This window comes from Pagrus major, chromosome 15 (genome assembly GCF_040436345.1).
Source record: "Pagrus major chromosome 15, Pma_NU_1.0".
Taxonomy (NCBI): Eukaryota; Metazoa; Chordata; class Actinopteri; order Spariformes; family Sparidae; genus Pagrus; species Pagrus major.
Window position 1 is genome coordinate 15,781,327 of NC_133229.1, and position 23,628 is coordinate 15,804,954.

At 39.7% G+C, this 23,628-nt stretch overlaps 1 protein-coding gene across 3 annotated transcripts in view; it reads left to right on the forward strand.

The window, feature by feature from the left end:
• The first annotated feature begins 1,202 nt into the window (after nt 1-1,202).
• ide (insulin-degrading enzyme) overlaps nt 1,203-23,628 on the forward strand; it is a 30,595-nt gene continuing 8,169 nt past the window's right edge. The window contains exons 1-22 of one of the 3 annotated variants that reach the window (XM_073481551.1): nt 1,265-1,348; nt 1,868-1,927; nt 2,350-2,534; nt 3,521-3,728; nt 5,065-5,234; nt 6,397-6,519; nt 7,655-7,767; nt 8,013-8,175; nt 8,482-8,574; nt 8,699-8,790; nt 9,089-9,169; nt 9,535-9,638; nt 11,697-11,799; nt 11,934-12,056; nt 12,522-12,604; nt 13,460-13,604; nt 16,659-16,769; nt 17,011-17,131; nt 18,091-18,182; nt 20,089-20,200; nt 22,274-22,441; nt 22,924-23,196. In XM_073481551.1, coding sequence (XP_073337652.1) covers nt 2,375-2,534; nt 3,521-3,728; nt 5,065-5,234; nt 6,397-6,519; nt 7,655-7,767; nt 8,013-8,175; nt 8,482-8,574; nt 8,699-8,790; nt 9,089-9,169; nt 9,535-9,638; nt 11,697-11,799; nt 11,934-12,056; nt 12,522-12,604; nt 13,460-13,604; nt 16,659-16,769; nt 17,011-17,131; nt 18,091-18,182; nt 20,089-20,200; nt 22,274-22,441; nt 22,924-23,196 — 2,638 coding nt within the window. In that variant the 5' untranslated portion in view covers nt 1,265-1,348; nt 1,868-1,927; nt 2,350-2,374. Of the gene's footprint in view, nt 1,349-1,867; nt 1,928-2,349; nt 2,535-3,520; nt 3,729-5,064; nt 5,235-6,396; nt 6,520-7,654; nt 7,768-8,012; nt 8,176-8,481; nt 8,575-8,698; nt 8,791-9,088; nt 9,170-9,534; nt 9,639-11,696; nt 11,800-11,933; nt 12,057-12,521; nt 12,605-13,459; nt 13,605-14,229; nt 14,375-16,658; nt 16,770-17,010; nt 17,132-18,090; nt 18,183-20,088; nt 20,201-22,273; nt 22,442-22,923; nt 23,197-23,628 lie in introns of all 3 variants that reach the window. The other 2 variants (XM_073481550.1, XM_073481552.1) reach the window with 2 other exon arrangements.

Sequence of the window (23,628 nt, forward strand, 5' to 3'; positions counted from 1 at the left end):
TGTAATAGATTACTGCTCATGTGTCAGCTGACTGATACTGAAAGTCATTGCAATGCTCAAGTAAAGAAATCTGTCGCCATCTAGTGGCTACAACATTTTCAGCAGCTACATAACCAGAACTCATTCAGATCCACACACACGCAAATTCAAAGAGCGCATTATATGTCAAATGTTCTGCATCCATCCAGTAGACTGTCGGCCTATATTTTGTGTATATGCAATGAGACATCAAATGGTATCCAGTTTCTCTGTGATCCACAGAAATCACTGGATATTCAGCCTCTCCAATTCATGTTTCAGTGTATTTACTATTCCAAAAGAAAAATCTATTACTTTTCCTAGTGAATTTTTTATTGAAGAGCAAATTTACAAACGTGATCATATAGTTATGCCATCACATGTATATATATATATATATATATATATATATATATATATATATATATATATATATATATATATATATGTGTGTGTGTGTGTGTGTGTGTATATATATATATATATATATATATATATATATATATATATATATATATATATATATATATATATATATTATATATATATATATATATATATATATATATATATATATATATGTATATATATATATATATAAGTTAATAATATATATATATAAGTTTTACGGATATTACAATAATTACAGCAACAATTAATTATACCTTTTGCAAGTTTAAGATTTTTCCACAAAGGGAAGAGTGTCATCGAGGTATTTCTAACATTTTATTTTTTATTCAAGAACTTCAAATACATACAAACAATCCATACAAGTTCAAAATTCCAGCCCATCCAGTTAAGAGGTCTGCTAATTAAAAGGAGTAAATTTGAAATGTCTAAATAGTCTAATTGTTTTTACCAATTTCTGTTTAGATTTGAATCATTGTTTTTTGTTTTTCTTTAGCTGTGTTAATTTCTCACCATGTAATGTATCCACAGCTGAGTGCGCAGGACAGCGCTAGAAACCACCTGATACTCCTCACTCAGACCATCGTAGTCGATATCAGAGTGAATGACACAACGCAATTTTCAGAAAACATGCCAGACAATTAGCCGTGTCCCAGCCACTTTAACTTTATTTATTTAACTCAAAGCCATTGTCGTGATCGCATGCATCAGCCTGGCTTCACTGCAGAATTGATAATCTACCGTGTTGAATTACAGTCCGATCTGGGCTCCACTACTTTTGCCTATACAAATATGGCGCTGTAAAAGCCGAGGTTTGTTTTTCATGGGTGCAAAGTATGTTTAAGTGCATTAACCGAAAGGCCCAGTTTACGAGATATCTCCAGGCAGCAGGCAGCGGTTTCTATCTTCATCAAGATTTTAGGTACGTGTTTTCGGGCAAATGTCGTATTTTTTCGTTAAAAAGTAATTGCGTTATTTTCTCACCATACGGCAGGCTAGCTAGCTAACAAGCCGGGCCCTTAAAGCCGGTTTGTTGATCTAAGTTAAGCTCCCTAGCAAGACCGAAAGTGTTAGCTTTGCTGCTACTTAAGGTGCTAGCTAATACGGTTTGTGTGTGGAGCTTCTTTTTAATTGGAAAATTGTAAATCACTTTACAACAGTGGGGAGTTAAAGGTAACAAGTGAATTAGACACACTGCCACTTGGCTGCTCTCGTTTTTGTAGCTTTTGTTGCTAATTTAGCAAGCTAATGCTATCAGCCTGCTGTCCGTGGGATTATTTTATGTCCTCTAACGAGTAAGGGTAGCCAACCTCTAGTTGTACCACGGCGGTTATATTTATGTTTCCAATAATCTACCTGTCAGTGAGTTGTTAGTCACGAAAGTATTTTGTTCTTTATGAATATGATTTTACGAGCTAACTGGTACTTTGCTCCATAAAAGGAGGAACGTTACCGGCACAGCAAAGTAGCAGAACCGGCTCTTTATCCAAGTTTGAAACAGGTTTGTCGGTTATACTTCCATTCAAAACACGCTATGCTTTTACAGTGAAATGGTAACACGATTAAATTCTTCCAAAGGTGGTCTAGTCACATCAAACCAAGCCAGCAGCTGTCATACTGATGTAAACTACCAGGTGCATTTAATCGCTGTAGAGTCTGAGTGAATGTCTAGAATTGACTTGTTTGTGGCATCTGTTAAACCTATGCGTCACCTCAAAGAGGTGATTCATGTACTGTGCTTGAAATCTATCTGTCGGTCTTGATATACACAATGTCGCTTGTGATTTTCGTCCCCAAGTCATCCTGTCCCCTGCCAAAAAAAAGATGCATTTGCCCTCAGTGCTAAAATCTCCGAGCACAGCAGGTCAGTCTCCTTGGCCAACTGCACTAAACTGACTGTGCATCTGACTCCCTTTACTGCAGGCTGGTGTCATCCTTGCCACTCAGAATGACTGATCCGGCTGAGAACAGGGTGGTTGGTGAAATAATTCGCTCTCCCGAGGACAAGCGGGTTTACAGGGGCCTGGAGTTTACCAATGGCTTGAAGGCAATGCTCGTCAGTGACCCAACAACAGACAAATCCTCAGCTGCTTTGGATGTGCACATAGGTGAATGTCTTCATGTCTTTCATCACTATTGTTTTGCCAGGTAGTCATGTATCACACACCCTTATTACACAACTATGAAAAGCAATTGGGAAAAGATATATGTTTTTACATCTGCTTGAGTAACCTCAATATTCATCCTGTGCTCAGGGTAAACGGCTCTCTGTCATGCAGTATACTTGTTTTAATCCCGTAAACATAATATTGCTGTCAATCAATCTGGTAAAGTTGTAACAACACCAGGTACAATATCAGTATTATAATTATAATTTATATTTTTTTCCTATTCCTTTTTGATTAACAGACCACAGACAGTGCTGGTACAAAAAGTCACTGCACACATACCAACACATTTGTAATAATAATATTTTTGCAGCCTTAGCTTGAAAATCCTTTTGTAGAAATGTTTTTTCTATAGCTTCGGTATTTTCAATACTATTAAATTTGGATTATATCAGTTTAAACACAGCATTGAAAAAGTGTTAGGGTTATCGGAAGTGTTGATACTTTTCAAAACCTTACAACCTGGCGTGCCATTTGTTGTGACTTCCTCCTATTAAGTCCTCTCTCTGACTAAGCAGTAGTAGATTACATTCACTGTAGATAAGGAAGTTATAATGAAACACATTACCAAGTTTTCTGAGGGCAATAAAATTTTATTCATGAACTGACTCAGAAAGAGGCTGAGGCATTTAGTGTAGAAGCTTTTCCAGCTTGCTTTTAATTATTTGAATTATATTATTAAGATACAGTTTTTGTGTGTTGATTAAAACCATTGCTTAACTAACACGTTAATAATGAAATTCTGTGTATATAAATGTAGCCTCTGTCTGGGATTATTTCCTCTTTTTTCACTTTTTGCTTTCCTCCCCAGTCTGGCGAACCAATCTGGCAGACACTGAAAAGTGCAGATGTTGTATCTGTGAATTGATCTGTTAGCTGCAGCTTGATCACCTGACTTTCTGCGGCCATTTTTCTTAAATTCACAGGTTCATTATCGGACCCGGGGAACATCTCGGGCCTGGCACACTTTTGTGAGCACATGCTGTTCCTAGGAACAAAGAAGTACCCCAAGGAGAATGAGTACAGCCAGTTTCTCAGCGAGCACGCAGGCAGCTCCAATGCCTTCACCAGCGGAGAGCATACCAACTATTACTTCGACGTGTCCCATGAGCACTTGCAAGGAGCACTAGATAGGTACTTTTCTATTCATTTAATGGGATTAATTTTGCTCTGTGCTAAAAATAGTTTGTCTCATATCTCAGGTACATTTTTGGTGTGTCCTGTAATCTTTGTTTTATGGGTGTGCTTGACTGTATTAATTTATGTTGACTTTGGCACTATTATATGACTTGGTTGAATTGGCTGACATTAACTACTGAACAGGCATATTCATCATAGTCATATTCATTCAACTAGTCTCTGATATTTAAATCTTTAATACACCCCATCTGTTAAAACTTTATGATTCTTTGTTATAGGCTCGATATACCTTTTGGTCAATGAAGAAATACTGTTTGCCACTCTCTTCTTAAGTGGTTGTTTGGTTATCAGTATACAGTGTTCCCCTTGGGAGTCCAGGTGTTAATCCAAGTGAGCTGCCAGCTCGTTGTCTGTCCGTCTTTGGTTACCAGACGCAGCTTCATTGTGCTGTCTTCTGTAACCACCAGCAGGGTTCCCACCCCCTCTCAAGCACAGGGTGAGACTGATGTCTTCATCCTTGCAGGGGGCTCTGCTCACGTGTCAGCTGTGCTGGTTTGGAGAGGACAGTCGGGCAGGGTCAGAACCTATTGAGATGAGCTTACCTACTTATAAATGAATGATAGTCTAGCAAGCACCTGTTTATGTGTCATAGGCTAATTGTTCCCCTGTGCCAGTGAATTGTGAAGGCCATCTGGACTGTAGTAGGAAAGGACAGTGCAGAGTGTGTTGAAATATTGATGATGTTGCCTCTTTTGAAAGTAGAAGAGCACCGTGTCTGAGCGTATCATGTGTGTCATTAGCTGGCCCTATTAATTTAACCGTACCCTTGCTGTAATAATCAGAATGAATGTATTATTTGTTGCTCTCTAAGAAATTAGCACATTTGCCAATTTATAATCAAATGGCAAGATTTTTTCTCGACCCACGATTTTGTTGTGAGCTAAAAAATAACCCTCAAAATATAAACACATTTCAGTACAAAGGGTCAAGGTGTGATAGTTTGGCAGTAACACTTTATTGGTCCAAGAACCAGCTGCTGTGACAGGTACATTTTTTTTTCAATGACTGACCTTGGGCATAGCTTTGAAAACATTCAAATTTTGTGTCGTCTTGTCATTTCCTCATTTGCATGGCAGTTGCTCTCACTTTGCACATATGCAAATGGTTTTCATCATGGCTCCTTTTCTGTGTGTACAAATGGTCCTACACACCAACAATCTGCTTTTAACCCAAAACTGAAAGAGCAAAATCTTAAAATGTCGAAAATTACATAGGTAGTTTCATTATGCATAGTGACCTATTCTGTTGGATGTTTCTTGAATCTCTGTAGGTTTGCCCAATTCTTCCTGTGCCCATTATTTGATGAGAGCTGTAAGGACCGGGAGGTGAATGCTGTGGATTCTGAGCACGAGAAGAACCTGATGAATGATGCCTGGAGGCTGTTTCAGCTGGAGAAGGCCACTGGCAACCCGAACCACCCCTTCAGTAAATTTGGAACAGGTAGAAAATCTCCACAGAGATGCCACTGATGCTGTTATTCATTCTGACTTTCTGCCTCCATCTGTCTCTCTCGGTGTGGAAGTACACTGAACACCACTGGAATAACAAGCATAATAACACACTAGATATTTAAACAGTAGGCCCTTTTATAAGGTAGATGGTCTGATCTTGTCCTTTTTGGGCCAGTCTGTTGGCTTTTTTGCATATTAGAGTCAAAGTTGAAATTTGTTGTGTAATATTTTTATATTTTGGAGTTCATATTACACCACCTGCACAGTGTTTAAAGACACATATTTTGACCCACAGAAATGTGAAATATTATGGACTGTGACAGTGACTTCATCATAGTGAATATTGTGAGATATAAGGCAGCATAAGTTCCCTGCTTTATGTGTATTTTTTTAAACAAAAAGGAGTGTTCTATAGCAATAGATAAAATATATTGATTTGTGATATTTTGAACAATTTATATGGCTCCTAACTATTAACATTCACTCAACTGACGTTAAATGTTATGGAGGAAAGTATCTCACAGCATTAAGGGAGTTTGTTCTCTGTGCCAGTGAATTCCCAGATTAGAGTGACATAGACTTGGAACAGCTCCAAGCTCAAAATAGCCACCTGATGGCAGTCTTGAATTATATAATCGTTATTCCAGTTAAGAATAGAAGAGGATCAGACAGACCCTGAAAGTCATGCCCTGTAAGCAGACCAACATAATCTTCTCGAGATTGATGCTTTGTTTTTCTGTCTGAGTCTCAACAAACCTCAGTAACTGGCTCTTCACTCGCCTCAGATGTAAGCTGCAGTTGTATTTGAAATATGGCAGCAGGCAGATTGTTCATGTATCTGACTGGCTACTGTTTCTGGGCCATTATACATTGATTTTATAAAAAATGGCCATCGTGTTTTAGATTGAACGACTCACAAAGTTTCATATTTTAGTTTCCCCAAAAGGCCATGCTGATGTTTTTTCTGTGTCCTTTGGCTCCAAAACAAACCACACTGATAATTGCATTTGGACAGTGAAGATGAACTATAAACAGGCAAAGATTAATCATGAAATTTGTGCTCTTTCATGGAGAAATTGTAGTATGATATTTTTTTTTAAAAAGAAAGAAAAAAGCAGTTGTTCACTACTAATGTTTTATTTCTTTTAAAGGTAACAAATTGACCCTTGAGACCCGGCCGTCTAAAGATGGGGTTGACATCCGTCAGGAGCTCCTGCAGTTTCACTCTACATACTACTCCTCCAACCTCATGGGACTCTGTGTGTTAGGAAGAGGTAAGAGTTAATCTCTCACAAATGTGGTCTCAAAATTCTCATGCAACTTGTCAACCCTCTTTACTGTCAATTTCTCAAGATAGCAAACAGGAACAAACAATGCAAGTCATGTATGACTTGTAAGTTTTACCTACATTTTATTACATAACACGTCAACATATCATTGGCAAATCATTTGTGATGCTTTACCTCAGTATAATTGTCAAGACAGAGTAGCTTCTTTGTATTTCTGATTGTGACTTTTCTTAAAGGTTAGTCAATACACAGTATGACCTCCAACTCCTCTTTTTCCTTTTGCATGTTTGTGTTTAGTTTTGCTAACATGGTGGAGTTAATTGATTTCATTAATTTAAAAAATTGACCTTTTACTTCTTTCAACCTTTGTGATGCTATGTCATTGTGACAGACCTCTGCTTCCTTTGTGGTAAGAAAGGCACCGTCTTCCTGTTTTGCCAACCATAAGAGTGTCTGTGTTGAAGGACAGTTAAAATTTCCCAATAAACTGAAGCAGATATTGCATTTGTTAAAATAAATCCAGGTGGGTCTCTGAAAGATGGGCTTACATCTTCATGGTCATTATAATAATAACACCAATATCTTAGAATGACTGGTAATAGTTTATTGATGTTAGGGTGCCATTTACCACCTATATATATTTCTATTTTAAAGTTATTTAAGTGAATAATTTTGTCAATCCCCTTGTATACAGTGTTTCTTTGTAAAGGTCTTATTGCATTAAGCTGAAATGTGTATTGTGCCAAACCTTGAATTGTAAGTGATGCTTTCTGACAGAATTGCTCATAAGCACATCCTTACATGATTATTGATTCCAGTTGCTCAGTTACTGCTGAATGTTTAGTGAGCTTTCTTCTGCTTTTATTGGTCAAAACAACATGGGAGTTGAACAGTGCATCCTGAAAAGTATTTATCAATTCAGTTGATTGGTTTAGTTGGTTTATGGTTTACTAGTTGAGTGCAGTCAAAGATCCAGTTATTATTATGAGTTAAACACTCAAGTTAATTTGATTGTCGTTGTACTCATATGAACAACTTGTTGTTAAATAACTTTAAAGTAAGTCTAAGCTGATTATGCAATACATTTATAAACGTTATTTTTTTTTCTCTTTACCTACAGAATCATTAGATGAGTTGACCTCCATGGTGGTTAAGCTATTTGGAGAAGTGGAGAACAAGAACGTGCCTATCCCAGAATTTCCTGAGCACCCATTCCAGGAAGAACACCTCAGGGTGAGCCAGTTACTTATCTCACCTGCGTTTCTCCCACTTTACTGTGCGCTCTTTACACTTTTACAGCAGTATAAAACCATTACCAGTGTTTTAATGAGATGCAATTTATTAATTTATTTGTTATATATTATTATATATTTTTAAACATATTTTCAACATTCTGGCACTGAAAATATCATATGAATGACTTTTCCCACAAAACAAGTAACAACAATTTTATTTTTGTCTGTTTTGTTCTCTCACAGCAATTCTACAAAGTGGTGCCCATTAAAGACATCAGGAACCTGTATGTAACTTTCCCCATCCCGGACCTGCAGAAGTACTACAAATCCAACCCAGGACATTATCTGGGACATCTGATAGGTCACGAGGGACCTGGAAGTTTGTTATCTGAGCTAAAATCTAAAGGTAGGACATGAAGTGAAGCCCCAAGAAGGTGAAAAACAAGCTTTAAGTATAATGTATGTATGGCATGATCATCATCTCCAAACTTTATAAATGTAACATGCAATATAAAATAATAACAAAAATCAGGGTATGTACCATCTTCTAATTAATTATTCAACCATAGAAGGTAGAGCTACCGCACACCATTATACACTTTACTAGCTGAGAAACGCTTTACCAATCAAGACGCACTATAAAATGTTCAATTTTCGATCTTAAAATTAAAGGAAATGTCTACTGAAAACGACCATGATTATTATTTTTAAGGCTGGGTGAACACACTTGTTGGAGGGCAAAAAGAAGGAGCCAAAGGATTCATGTTCTTCATCATCAATGTTGACCTGACCGAGGAGGGCCTTCGTAAGTAGAACATGTACTGAAGTTCATTCACCATCTGCTGATGTGCTTTGCATGTGATTGCTCCCTGCCGTGGTCCGATTTGTGTATGTGTGAGGAAATTAAATGAAAGCATGTGTCATTGCAGTGCACGTTGAGGACATCATCTTCCACATGTTCCAGTACATCCAGACACTGCGCACTGAGGGACCACAGGAGTGGGTGTTTGAGGAGTGCAAGGTAATTAATGTGTAGTCAGCCAGAGGGGCAGGGAAAACGTGACCTACATATTTCTAGTTAGTGAATGAACTAATAGAGCAACACTGACAGAATAGACTGATGGATTCAAACCTGCCCATCATTTTCACAATCTTATCTGCTGAATGTAGCCAGGTCAAATGAAGCTGGATAGTATTTATTTTCTATGCTACACTGTAAAATTTACAAAAACAATTTGAAGATTGCATCTTGTGTAGTTTCACCTTATAAATGTATGTCCATGTGTTGAATGGATCCACCTGTGTCTCTCTCTCTGTAGGATTTAAACAAAGTGGCCTTCAGGTTCAAGGACAAGGAGCGACCCCGTGGCTACACCTCTAAAGTTGCTGGTTTACTACACGTAGGTCCCCCTCCATCTGCAAAGGTTGTTTACAGGGAGACACAGTGCAGCTCATTGTGTCTCAGCCTGCTGTCGTCATATGGCTGCCTACTGCTGCTGTTGATTCTGTATTGAGAGAATTGAGATTTTGCAGACGCCCAGTTAGAAAATTAGGAAATTATGTTCCACAGATGTTGTTTGCCTGTTGCAGCCAGCCTCAAGTAGATAATGCTTATTCTCTTAACAGTTTTCAGGCTTTGATTCAGTTATTTTAAACTGTTGATGATATGTCAGTCCACTCGAGTGGCAGTCAAGATTTTAATTATTTGGCCTTTACCACAAATGTACAGAACAATCCTAACAACTTCCTGCTCTGTGTGATTCAGTACTACCCTCTTGAAGAGGTTCTAGCAGCAGAGTACCTTTTAGAGGACTTCAGGCCAGATCTGATCGAGATGGTGCTGGATAAGTTGAGACCAGAACATGTCAGGTCAGTATGAGAACATCAGTCTCTGATGTCACCCATGCACATGCCATAACAATCTTTCTATCTATTCATATTCCTAAGTATAACAGAGATAACGCTAGCATTTGGCTAATGTCTCTGTAACACACCACAATTGAAGTGCAGCTTCAGACAGTAACTGAAATGTTGAATAAGTGATTAGTGCAAATCATTGTAACATTATTTACAGTATATTGTATACACTTCTTTGTTTTTTTCAGTGTTGGTGTTATTGATAAATAGATGCATTGTGAGCGAGCCTTACTGTATATACATGGGGCCTCTGTCCACATGTACACAGGTATTTCTTAAAACATAGTTTGTTCTATGTGTTTCGGCCCTTGGTACACATGTCAACAGCATTTAAGGTCACTAAGGGGTCTTTTGGAAAACTATGGTTTCCATAGATATTGTGAAGATATTCAGAAACTCTGTTTTTAGTGTTTACGTCTTATGCCAAAATAATTCATAGCATTTTCTGTAACTATGCAACCAACCAGAGTATACAATCTCCTTCCTGTTTACACTGGCACAAGCATACCCAGTGTATGTGAATGATCATGCAATATGTGTTTTCAGGTGTGTTTGTATGGGCGAAGATTATTTCTGAAATGGTGATAACAGGCTGGTCTGGATGGAGATTATTTTTGTTTTAAAACTTTTAAAACCCCGTTTTAAAAAACCTGTGTATGTGTGGACTAGGCTGTAATGTGTGTATTTGTGCACAACACCGAACAAATCCCTCAGGGAGTTTGCTGCATCTGTGATAGATAATAAGAAGATGATAATAATATGGAAGATAATAAATTCAGATAATAAATCATTCTTGTTGTCTGCCAGCTGCAACAAAGTGCTGTTGGTCTGCTTTTGATATTTGGATGAAATGACTTTTCAATTTTGTGCCTTGAAAAGAAATGCCAGACAACTTCACAGATTTGATTATCTCTGTAGCCTCAGAGGTTCAGTTTGTAACACCAGGAGAGGGATGTGTGTGCTCAGGAATACATTAAAAAGTTTTGCTCTCTGCATTGGAAATGCTGGTAGTCTCACAGGATTTTTGCATAAACAATTTGGCCAATATGAAATGTTTTCTAGCTCGTTATACATGTCCCATGTTGTTTAAGGATGTTGGCCTGTTGGATACTATTTTGTGGTAAAGTAGAGTTATGTGCCTTAATATTGTCTGTTGTCTCCCTAGGTGATTAGCTAAAATGATATCGGTAAACCTTATAGCTTAAATTATGTCATTTGTGAAGTTGAAGAGGTTCAGCCATGTCAGTAGAATGAGGCTGTTTTCTGTTTGACTGTTTAAATGCAATTCATAATCTCCTATGTGACAAATGTCTGACATCTGAGGGGGAATTGCACAATCTTCTCTGTTTCAGCCCACCTTGGAGTCTTACATAGTGTAGCTTTAACACTCACTCATTTCATGGGATGCTACTTGTGTCAAGCAAAGTGCAGACTTGTAACTGGTCCATCCCTTAATGCTTACCAAGGATGAGATTGCATGCCCTCATTGGCCGACCTCGGCAGTTTGCATGCCAGTCTCTTCCTTTACTGAAGTGGCTATTTAACCTTGGGGATTTGCCAAAGTTACTTTGAATTCACGACTGTGTTTCGTTACGTATGAATCTCGGTCCAGAGGGTGTAAGTGAAGTTATAGTGAGTGGGTTTGCATCATTGAAGGTCTAGAAACTTAAGTCATACACATTGTTTTTAAACTGAGTTCTAGTTGTTTTGTTTTTTTTAACAAACAGGAACCTACCTGCCACTTTGTGATTGAATAAATGTTGAGGTGCCAGTGAAGCACACTCTAAATGCAGCCGACTGGGCGCGTATAGGAATTCTAAACATGGCTCATTGGTTAGAGGCAGACATGTTGATGGATCTCGACTGCCTCAAATGTGATCCAAATGCAATGCTAATAGAAAAGCACTCACATTTCATCTTGTGCTGTGGTTACAAACTCAGAGTACCTAATCAGTTCTGACAGAGAAGTTTTGGTATCCATGTGATGTAAGATTTTTTTTTTTTCTCCAGAGTTGCAGTGGTGTCAAAGTCATTTGAAGGGCAAACCGACAAGACAGAAGAGTGGTATGGCACGCAGTACAAACAGGAGGCCATCACTGACGCGACCATTGAGGTGAATCACTGCAGTCACAGTGCTCCAGTCAAATGACAATGGGAGTCCTTTTTTCTGCTTTGTGATGACTGTATGATTACTGGCTACGTTTTTTTTATAAGGCACTGCTTGCTCACTGTCTTCCTGTGTTTCAGAAATGGGCCAGTGCAGACGTGAATGGCAAGTTCAAATTACCCATGAAAAACGAGTTCATCCCGACCAACTTTGAGATCTACCCTCTTGAGAAAGACTCTCCATCAGTCCCCACTTCAATCAAGGCAAGTGTTTTTGCTGTGCAGCTCTATCATCAAAGTATTGTCACTCTGCATTTTCCAACTGCACTGGACAATCCCTCCATAACTGCATATTGTTGAAAACTTCTGTTATGCTTTCATATGATAATAAGGTATTGTGACCGAGACATAAAGCATTTAGTACTGTTGTTACCATTGTTTCAAGATCAGAGGCGCTATGCTGTTAACAACAGTGCACATATTCTGTTCTCTGAAGGAAAGACTGAATAAAAGCCTGTCTTTTCTGTTTTATTGCTAAAAGAACATATGCTAATCTGATATCAAAGTAAATTTGTTTAATTTATGTTGAACACTATCTGCTTGTGGTGTGTAGCTGAAGTGTGCCTTTGTTGGCTTTTCCGGGGACTGCAAACGACTATCTTTGCACAGAATGAACTTCTAATGAAATGACAATAAAAGCTGCCTGTGTGTTGTGTTCATTTCTTCCAGGACACTGCTATGAGCAAGGTGTGGTTCAAGCAGGACGACAAGTTCTTCCTGCCCAAGGCATGCCTGAACTTTGAGTTCTTCAGGTGCGTAACTAGCTCTGAACCTTTGTGCTGGAACTTTGGACACATGGTCCTACTCAGTAAATCAATAAAAGGAGCTGAAGTAAATTATTTTTTAATTAACAGTAACTTAACTTTACAACGCCAGCAGCATATAAAATCGGACCAGGTCAGAAAAGATCTCACCTCTAAGATGAAGGCAGGAATAGGAATGTAGGAGAAAAGCAAATCTCAAGACTACGGCCCTGTAGTTAACACTATATTTCTAAATCTACTGGAAGCTGAACATTTGATCTTTTTATAAGGCCATTTCCAGGGCAGAGCAATTCATCAAAATATCATCCAAATTGCAATACTGCCAAGCACTGTAGTGCTAAATAGACGCCCTGGTCTACAATCTTACCAATCTTTCTCCAATTGTAAGAACACGTGTTCGTTTGGTACAGATTCCAACACCGGATTTTTTTAGGAATATGTTCACAGTTGCAAACAGTTCATAATTTAAAGATGGGAAAAGAAAACGAGCACCTGCTTGCTTTTCCAGTGTTGCTATAATTTACGAGGAGGCCATAATAACTTGGGAGGCTGTTCCAGTGTTTGTGTATGTCACACAGAAGATACGACTATATAAGCTGTGACAGACTGGGATAGATTGATTTAGTCAACAACTTAAATACACCTAAACCATTCTGGGTGGGACTATAATTCAACTGTATTAGTAGGTTGTAATAAACTGTAACATGTCAGATACCAAACCAGTAGTGTGTATAATCGTGTACTGTATGATACTTGTAGTCCCTTAAGCTCCTACGATGTAGAGACCCATATCTCTACGCTCTGTTTCTATGCTGTGTTTGACCACTGCCATTTTCTCTACAGCCCGTTTGCTTATGTGGACCCATTGCATTGTAACATGGCATATTTATACCTGGAGCTCCTCAAGGACTCCCTCAACGAGTATGCATATGCAGCCGAGCTAGCTGGGTTGAACTATGACCTCCAAAATACCGTCTATGGGATGTATGTAAGTATTCACTCCCCTTCGCCCTCATGCTGCATCCCAAACTTTTACGTCCCGGACCTCTTATCATCCTCAGACTTGGCTACTGTGGCTCAGCCAGGCCTGGGTTGACAGGTAATTTTAAGCCATCTGTAGGGGCAGATTGGAAGGTTTGTACTGTCAAAAGACTTGACAATTTGACTTTATCCCCACCCTCGCAGTTTTAAAAAATGCTAATTTTTTGCAAAAACCTTCCGACCCAGACCTGGCTGGTCTAGCCTCTGTATTACCTGCATCTTCCTCTTCATTCTTCATCAGTCCTTTTTCCCTCTATACTCACCCACCTACCGCGAAAACCTTAACTAATGTGCTTATTTTCTCATGTTGTCAGGCACATCGAGTCATCGTCATTTCTCTCCGTATTAGTTTTAAATGCACACCTGTACTTCACATCAGGTGAAGACGGTGATGGCACGAGTCTTCCAAAGAATATAGCTGTCTAAAAGCTGGTCATGAGGCTGCATATACATACTCTTCTTATCAGTCTTCTCAAACTTGCATTGTATTGTGTTTTTTTATTTCTTTTGACTACCCCCTCATTCCCAACAAACATGTATTTTTTCTTTTTTTTCCCCATTTCTTCCATTAGTCGCTACCTATACGCAGATCCCCTCCACTGCAACATGACCTACTTGTTACTCAGGTTACTGAAGGATGATTTAAAAGAGTATACATATGCAGCCCGCCTGGCCGGGCTGGTGTATGGCATAGCCTCGGGGATGAATGCCATCCTCGTAAGTAAGCCGTTTGAAGTCTGAAGGGAAGTGGGGGTGCCAGTGAAGGGTCCATTTGAGGCTTTGGCAGAGTGTGGAAATGGCTTGGTTTTCTATGCTCCATTTGATTAAGTGAAGTGCTGTGTGTCCTGTTTGTCCAACCTGAAGGATTTATAGGAAAACTCTGCTTACTTCTGCAGACACTAACTTAATGTGTCACTTAACTGAGTACATTCCCCTCAAAGACTTGTGTTTGAGAGAATCTGTTTGTTAGATTTCATCAGAGAAGAGGAAACGCGTTCAGATTTTCCATTGTCAGAAGACTTTCTCTTTTTCAAGAAAAGTTTTTGAGTAAATCAATCAAATATATATGGGTTTTCATTTCGGCCCTCATGTTTGTACAGCAGACAAATTTAAAACTCTGTGCAGACGTTCAGTGTACAATGAACTGAACTGATATCACAGATTCACTTCCAAAATTCAAAAATTAATTTGTGGTAACAGGGCTTCTGATTTATTTTATATATTGGTTACACTGGTATGCTTACGTTGCACCAGCACATAATTTAGGTGCACCTAATAATACATTTTAATTTAATTTCTTAACTAATTATGTAAATGACTGTTAAAAGTAATAAGGTGTAGATAAACATTTTTCTTCATTTAGATAACAACACATACAGCAAGAAAGTGTGCTAATCTTAATTGTTAAGATAAAGTTACAAAATGCTGATGTTGAATAATCAACCTCAGGTATTATTTGGGTTGTTATAAAAACCATGAATTGATATAATAAAGTTTGAACTGTTAAAATCAAAGGCTATAAGAGCTGGCAAAATAAATGACATAATAATTTATGGAAAGTGTGTTTATTAGCCAAAGTTTGTTCAAAGGCAACTATCTACACGCCCAGTTGGTGTTGAAATATTTGTATACATTTTTTAAATTCGACCTGCTGAATATCAACCACACCAGTGTGACCAATGGAAATTTTTAGTTGCACTTGACAGATTTTTAGGCACATGTGCGACCAAAATAGTTGTACCCTGGAGCCAGGGGGTAACGTATTAAGGCAGTGTGTGTGTGGAGGAGAGAGGAGAATAATGGACTACATGGCATGATTTTACCTGCTCTGTATAATTATTCTTCGGTCTTTTGGCTGCCATTCTCTGGCTTCTGTCTAATACAGTTCTTATATCAAAAAGCGTAAGACATGAAGAATAAAGTCAACTGATACAGATTCTCTGACGTATTTAGTCCCATTTCAGCTGATGCTAGTAAACAAAGTATGTTGCAAGTCTTTTTTTCTGGAATGGCAAGGAGCGACTCATCTTTGTTACCCCAATTTATGAATGCAGCAGTTTTCTCAACTGTGTGTGTGTCTCAAAGATTTAATCCAACCTACATCTGAATGAAACTGGTTTGCGGTGGTGATGTTCTTCTCTGTCCTTTCAAGCTTTCTAACTTCTGCACCAACGCTCTGCACCCTCTGTCATATGACCTACTAACCTGCATTCGTTAGCTTCCTCTCACCAGTGAATTCATGATTGTGGTGTGTCCTAAAAGACAGTCACTCGACACACTGCCCGTGTAGTTGTGTGATGGCCTGTATGAAATTGATCTGAGTCAGCAGTATTGGTGCGGCTGGCTGGGTGTTTGTCAAGGTTAATGATGTTAGGGGAGATTACTTTTAACGTGTGTCACCGTAGGGACCTGGCGACAGCGCGTGGGGAGGAATGGGATGAGTGTGAGAGTGTAGCCATGTAGCTGGAGGTTTTGCTGAATCATGAAGGGCCATAAGGAATGGATGACATTGCAAAGTGGAGGCTTTAAATAACCTTGAGTGTTCTTTTCCATTTTTATAATGCTCATTTGCATCGAAAAACTTTATCATCAACCACTTAGGTCTGCTCTGATGCCCTGAAAGAACACAGTGAAATGTTTGCACTGCAGGAGATGTTTAAGTGATTATTCCTGTTATAGATCAGCCTTTTGTTTCCCTTTTTAACCTTGTGGTCAATGGGAATCTTTTTTATTCCTCCCCCTTTTTAGTTATCGACATTTTAGGCAAATATAGTGGTGCTGTTACATATTTTGTGACATCTGCTGTCGTGATGGTGACTCATCCTAAGCGTGGGAGGGATGGACTTTACTTGACAAGCATTTGGTCAGCCAGTAATTACAGTACTGAGTCACATATTATAAATTAAAAGGTCAGAACCTTCAAATCAACAAATGAAACTACAGTGTGATCTTTCTGTTTGTTGATGATGTGCCACCTGTGCTCTGTCACTGTCTTCCGCAGCTGTCTGTTAAAGGTTACAATGACAAACAGGACATCTTGCTGAAGAAGATCATTGAGAAGATGGCCACCTTTGAGATAGATGAGAAGCGCTTTGACATCATCAAAGAGGCGGTAAGCTCTGAATGCAACTCCATCATCGGCACAAAGTTATGAGTCATGATCTATCGAAGAAATGACATGATGCATTTTGTGCAGCAGAACTTTAACCCATTACCTCACCTCACTACACAAGAGCATTAAAGTTACACACATTTTCTTGCTCTACAGTAGCTTTGACATACAGTACTTCTTTTTTTAAAAATCCAGTTCAAGTGTTGAAGTTGAACTGACTTTGCCTTCTCTCTCGCTGCAGTACATGAGGTCTTTGAATAACTTCAGAGCCGAGCAGCCTCACCAGCACGCCATGTACTACCTCCGTCTACTAATGACTGAGGTTGCCTGGACCAAAGATGAGCTCAGAGAGGCTCTGGATGGTGAGATGCTGCTCCTTATCTCTCACTTTCTTTAGTTACTTCTGTCTCAGAGTCCCAGCCCTTGTGCCTTGGTAGCCTCTTTCTACTGTGAGCCAAACTGAGTTCACTGAACTACAGAGTAAATGCATTGTCAAGCTTGGGAGATGTAGCTAGTTACAAAACATACGGCTGTAAGAAATGTCACTATTCCGCAGTTTCATAGGCGTGACTTGCTGGGTTAAAGTTTCAAGGAGTTTGGCTTACAGTCAACAAGGGGCTCCTCTTTCTCACTTAAGGTCTCTTCTCCTCTTGTGTTTTCCTCTTTAAATCCTCATTTGAATGCTGAGGCTGTCCTCCAGCAGATGCCTCCCTAGCTGCAGTCTTTCCTCGCTGCAGTGCCAGTCTGGAACCTGAAGGGCAGATTGTTATATTTTTACCACGGGGCTTACACAGACAATCCTCTGATTCACATGAGACTTAATTAACCTGCAGGGTCGAAGCCTGCAGCCCAGTCACTGGGGCCTCCAATTACCACCTCTTGTTCCCTTATCAGTGCCCTTACCCTCCTGCTGTCCCCTGTCTGGGGTCTATGAGACACTTTCAGCCTCTTCTTTCCAAGTGTTTGTCTGTGTGTGTGTGTGTGTGTTGGTGTTGCTGCGGTCAAACAATCATTTAAATAAATTGTGTGTGTATCCCTGTAGTAGCTCATGCTTGAATCTGGGTCAGACGTTGCTTGAATTTAGATTGGCCAGCCCATCGAGACAGACTTGATTCTTGTGTGTGTGTAACTGAATGTGTAAGTGTGTTTTACCAGGCTTGCACGACTGTCTAACGTACGACCACTGTTGTCTTGTTCGTGACAGGAATACTGAACGATGAAACAGCAGTTATTCTGCTGTTTTTTTACCTGATTCACTCCTGATAACAGCTTGGGAAATTGCTCTGTGATTGATTGTTGTTGTCTGTGATCTGTATTCCAGATGTAACTCTCCCACGCCTCAAGGCCTTCATACCTCAGCTGTTGTCACGGTTACATATTGAAGCCCTTCTTCATGGCAACATCACCAAAGAGGTTTGTCACACTATTTTCATTGCCAGCTGAGGGAGTTTGAATTTTGTTAGCTGTACCCACAATAGTGCAGCTTTCACTTGAAAATGCTCTAAGTTTTGTCAAATATGTTGATGCCTCTTTCTCAGTGAATATTGCACTTTTTATTCTCAGACAACTTTTGAGTCACCTCCAGCCATTATCTGTCACTCCGATGGTATCACAGAGGATTATTGTCGAAAAACTCTTATGAGATCCTGCGATAAAGTCACACTTTATATGCTGTCTGAGCTGTCGCAGCAGCCGCCTTACACCATGTAATGATGACAGCGTCACAGTCTGGTGGAGAGAGAATTGGAGTCACTAGCGGGAGCAATGATCCATTTTGTCATCATAGAGCTGCAGTCTTGCTCTGCAAGAACTGACCAAGTAGTTTGGTAGAAAAGTCTTACACAACCCCGATTCTTAAAAAAAAAAAGAAGTTGGGATGCTGTGTTAAACTTATAAAAACAAAATGCAATTTGCAAACAACCTGCATTTACCGACAACAGCATTATGAAGTCTTCTTGAGTGCATGTAGTAATATCCTTTATACAGTCATGTTTATATTCAGTAGTAAACCTAGCTGCCTCCTTGCTTGTGAACGACAGAGCCCTTTCGCCTTACTTTATCTGTTTTTTAACCCTGATGTAGCCTGCTCTGATTTCTGCTTCTGTCCCAACATCATCAAATGAAACATCAAATTCAGAATAAGCATAGATTTATAAAAATCAATGAAGTTGATGGTTAAACAATAAATATATCGTCTTTCTACTGTTTTCAATGGCATTTTAAGTTTAAAATGATTAGCAAATTATTCATTGAGTTGTAATATGAGGCTGTATGATAGACGAGGAATCAGGGGGTCATGTTTTGATGAGAAACTTTAATGTAGAAATGTTGGCAAAGCAGGCCAATCAGAGGGTAGGAACATATCACTCTAAAACATTGATTTAAAAAGAATGCCATAGGTGATGTAGCTTCTATTACCTTCTTGTTTTGTAGCAAGAAAGCTAAATCTATTACTATATGGTTCCTCTCCCCTCATATTTGAATAATGAAACTTAATTCTCCAGAACCCCAACTTTTTCAGATGGTATATTGAAGTTGGTGTCAGATTCCGACCCAGAAACCTTTGAATCCCTTGTTAGCAGTCTTCCCATATACTCACCCTGCATACATTTGCACATTCCAAATGGATGTATAACACCTATGGCTGTGACACTGCTGAGTCTACAAACTGCAGTGAAGTTGGCTGCGTAGTTGATATTTATTTTTACCCCTCAGTACATTTAAAGTCTCATTAATCAAAATGACAAAAATCCCCAAGGTTTCCCAAATGTAAGCCCTGGTGGTTTTGGTTTTATCTTAGAGGTTCTGTGATAAATCTGCTACTGAGACTTTTCTGCTCAGGATAACCCACAGAACTATTTTCAGCTGATTTAAAAAAAAAAAAATGAATACTGAAAAGTGTCCACAGTGAGGTCTGCAAAACTATCATAGTGACAAGTAAATGATGCCATATGAAGCTCGTTTGACTGCAATTTATAGGTGAAGGTTGAGAAAGCAATGCCTACTCAAGTGTAGCATCAATTTGCAGTCCACCTTGAGGGTATAAAAGGTCCAATGTCAAGATAACTTAATTCTGCTGGGGTAGAACCAGCAGCTAATGCAGCATGGTGGGGAATGTCAGAAGCAATTCTGGGTAATGTACAGAGAAAATTACTAACTGGAATACGAGCCAGGTTGAGGGAAAGTGTGGATAACGGAAAATAAATAAATACATTATAATTTCCTGGAGGAAGCAAAACATCAGAAGTGTACTAGTAGAATTTTCCTTAAAGATACTGTTTTTGTGGACTCAAATGTTTTCTGTCTGGCATCTCTCTAGTCTGCTCTTGGCATGATACAAATGGTGGAGGACACGCTCATCGAGCACGCTCACACAAAGCCCCTCCTCCCGAGCCAACTGATTCGCTACAGAGAGGTTCAGGTTCCAGACGGTAGGTTCTGCACGCCCCCACAACCCGCACACACAAGCACTGCAGTTAAGCACTCTTAATCATCATCTGCCAGTCATGTCTGTCTCCACGGCGACTATGCAGAAGAGTCCATACCCAGCGCTCTTGCCCTCGTCATCAGTGACGCCGTGTTGCGTTCATTTGGACCTGATTAAATTCAACATCCCTCATTTCCCACCGAGGAACATAATAGTCACTCAGTGGAAATGGACGTCACTGGGCAAAATATGTACACACCTTCCCCTCAGCTCAAAGACGAACGCACACACGCCAAGCAAAGCACCTGCGCTGCCTTTTTGATTACATTAGCGGGGTCGAATGATGTGGAGAGGAAAACCAGAGCTGCACACGGCCACCTGGAGACATCCTGTGTCTCACCGAGGGATTTTCCAGGCCTGGCTCCAGACTGTCAGTCGGACATAGAACAGAAGCGCTGCAGAAGGACGTAAAGGATGTAAACACAATTTTGGCTAGTGGAGTGACTGACTGGCTGACAGGCTATCCAAGAAACACGTTATTATTCTCATAGCTGAAAGCTTTAGAGCGGATACTTCACATAAATCTGTCCAGTTACTCATTCATCTTTGTTAAAGGCGCCATGTGATCCAGATGCAATCAGAATTATAGACTATTTTCGTAGCCTGCGATTACTCTCAAATTGATTGACAAGCTTTTTAATACAAGAGGAAACACTGAAAAACAACTAAATCTAAAGCTGAAGTTGTTATTGTTTCCTGTAATACCTGAAGTACTGGCATGCCTGTCATTCATATGGGAAAACAATTATTGATTGGGCATTTAAAGCACTAAAATGTGAAATTAGCCATTGTGTAAGAAAATATGCATTTCCATCTCTAAGTCTGTGGTATTTAATCTGTCACGGTTGTTCTGAGTTGACTGAACGCTAGCTAATGCCACACTGTCAGTCTGAGGTTTAACATGCTGTGACAGAACAAAATACACGATGACATCCAAGCCTGAAAATGTCCACACTTCTCATTAGTGCTGTGATTAATCAAAGAGCTTATCTGCCCAAAACAGTTTCCTTTTATTTAAACTTGAGTAAAACTTCTGGTGTGCTCAGATGAATGCCAGAGGAGATGTTGAGGATTGTGGACATGACACTCCCTGAGCGCGGAGCCAAAGAGCCCCATCAGCATGTACATAAAGGTACCTGCATTACCCAGCTACAACCTGTCCTCCATTCAAAGTGAACTTGATCACAATGGACTCAAACAAACTGAAGCTGAGCGTAACGGGATCCAGTTTTCCGTCTGCTACAATGGATGGCTCCTCTCGACGTTCTGCGCCAAAGAAAATTTCAAGCGCAGATGAAAGGCAAGAGGAGACCAATTTGGAACCACTCAGCAAAAAAAATCACAATGTTGGCATCCAGCGGGATGTCTCCGCCTTTCTGGAGAGTGTCACCGCTGTCCTCTGTGTGAACTTTCCTGTTTCACTGTATATCTATGCCTTAAGCAAAGTGCTCAGGAATAACAATTGCTCACCAGTTTTTCTGCAGCCTGTACTTTAGGCAGCATTGATGTTTTTGAAAGACCAGATTATGCATACAGGTATCATCATTTAAAGTGGATTATATAGAGGTGTACAGCAAGGTCGGGGAAATTCAGTTTTGATACTTTCACAGTATTTATGTAGCACCTAGACTTTGCTTTATAATCAAAAAAGACTTTGATATGTTGCTTCCTATAATATGAGACCTAACACTACCTCAGCTGGTCTTTACCATCATATCTCAGTGCAGACCTGTCATGTTTGACAGAACCGTTCAAATCCAAATTAAATCTACACACACACCATTACATAAATGTAAATGCTTACGTTATCCTTCTGTCTTGCATTAATTGTTCCATATATTCAAAATGCACGTCTGCTTCTTCAGTTGTGTTATATTAATATTATGTAATATTTTTCCAGGCCCAGGTCAGGAGCTCAGCCTTTTCTTTCTGCTTGCACATCCAAGGAAATGTGTTTGCTTTGTATGATGTAGAGTACAGAAACAATAAAAAACAAACATTGTTCTGTCCCTCTCAGGTGGCTGGTATGTTTACCAGCAGAGGAACGAGGTACACAACAACTGTGGCATTGAGATCTACTATCAGACAGACATGCAGACCACCAACGACAACATGCTGCTGGAGCTGTTCTGTCAGATCATCTCTGAGCCCTTCTTCAACACACTGAGAACCAAAGAACAGCTGGGTGAGCCCAGCAAACACAAACAGAGGATGTAGAACACATCGTGTGGACCATTTTCCAACACTGTTTTCAATATTCTCTATATTAAGACAAGACAAAACTCTGGTAGTTGTATTTAATTTTGCTACCAAGTGGTGAATATTCATCCTGGGATTTTTCTTTGAGTGTTATGCAGCTTTAAGCTGTATGTAGTAATTAGATTCTACTCTATAAGGACCAGAAAGGGATGTTTCTAAGGCACCGTCAGCCAAGATGATGTTTAATAACTTGTGGAATGAACTGACTGAGTCTCTGAAGCACATTTCCCTGGAAGTATTGCTCTAATAATATTGCCTGATTTAAGATTAATTACAGAGTAGAAGAAAAATGTTTTTGAAACCACTTAAAATTCTGAAGTGAAGGAGTTTATTATTGTAAAGTTAGGGTTCCCTGTCTGTCCTGTGTGCTGATCCCTAGCATGTCTTCCTCTCTCTCTAACCCCCCAGGCTACATTGTGTTCAGTGGGCCCCGGCGGGCTAACGGAGTGCAAGGCCTGCGCTTCATCATCCAGTCGGAGAAGGCGCCACACTACCTTGAGAGCCGAGTGGAGGCTTTCCTCTGCACCATGGAGAAGGCTGTGGAGGAGATGAACGAGGAAGCCTTCCAGAAACACATCCAGGCGCTTGCCATCCGCCGCCTGGACAAGCCCAAGAAGCTGTCTGCTGAGTGTGCCAAGTACTGGGGAGAGATCATCTCTCAGCAGTATAATTTTGACAGAGGTGAGGCCTCCGAACTGTCCTCTTCACCTCACTGCTAACTCCTAATTATGCGTAGGTTTCAACGGCCAAATGCACTTTTTTTTAAGTATATTGAAATATATTCCAGAGCTCTTTCTGATCTGCCAGCTATTATAAACATCTTGTGTTAATGTCAAATAGGACTTCTTGAGAGTTATCAATATTTCGGTCAGTCCCAGAGGTGAGCAGGATGTTGCTTAGAGCTGCACAAATTGGGATCGATTAAAGCCTGAAATAATCTGCAGCCGTAGCACACCTCTCTCTTGCAGCACTCTCCTGAGTGCCATAATGGATTGTAATGGGCCTGATTCACTGGTAATCTGCCTAAAGCCCAGAGAGAGTGATGGCAACACTGAAAGGCTGCCAAGGGAGTGGTGGTGATTACTGATACTAGCAGCGTTAGTGGAGGAGGGG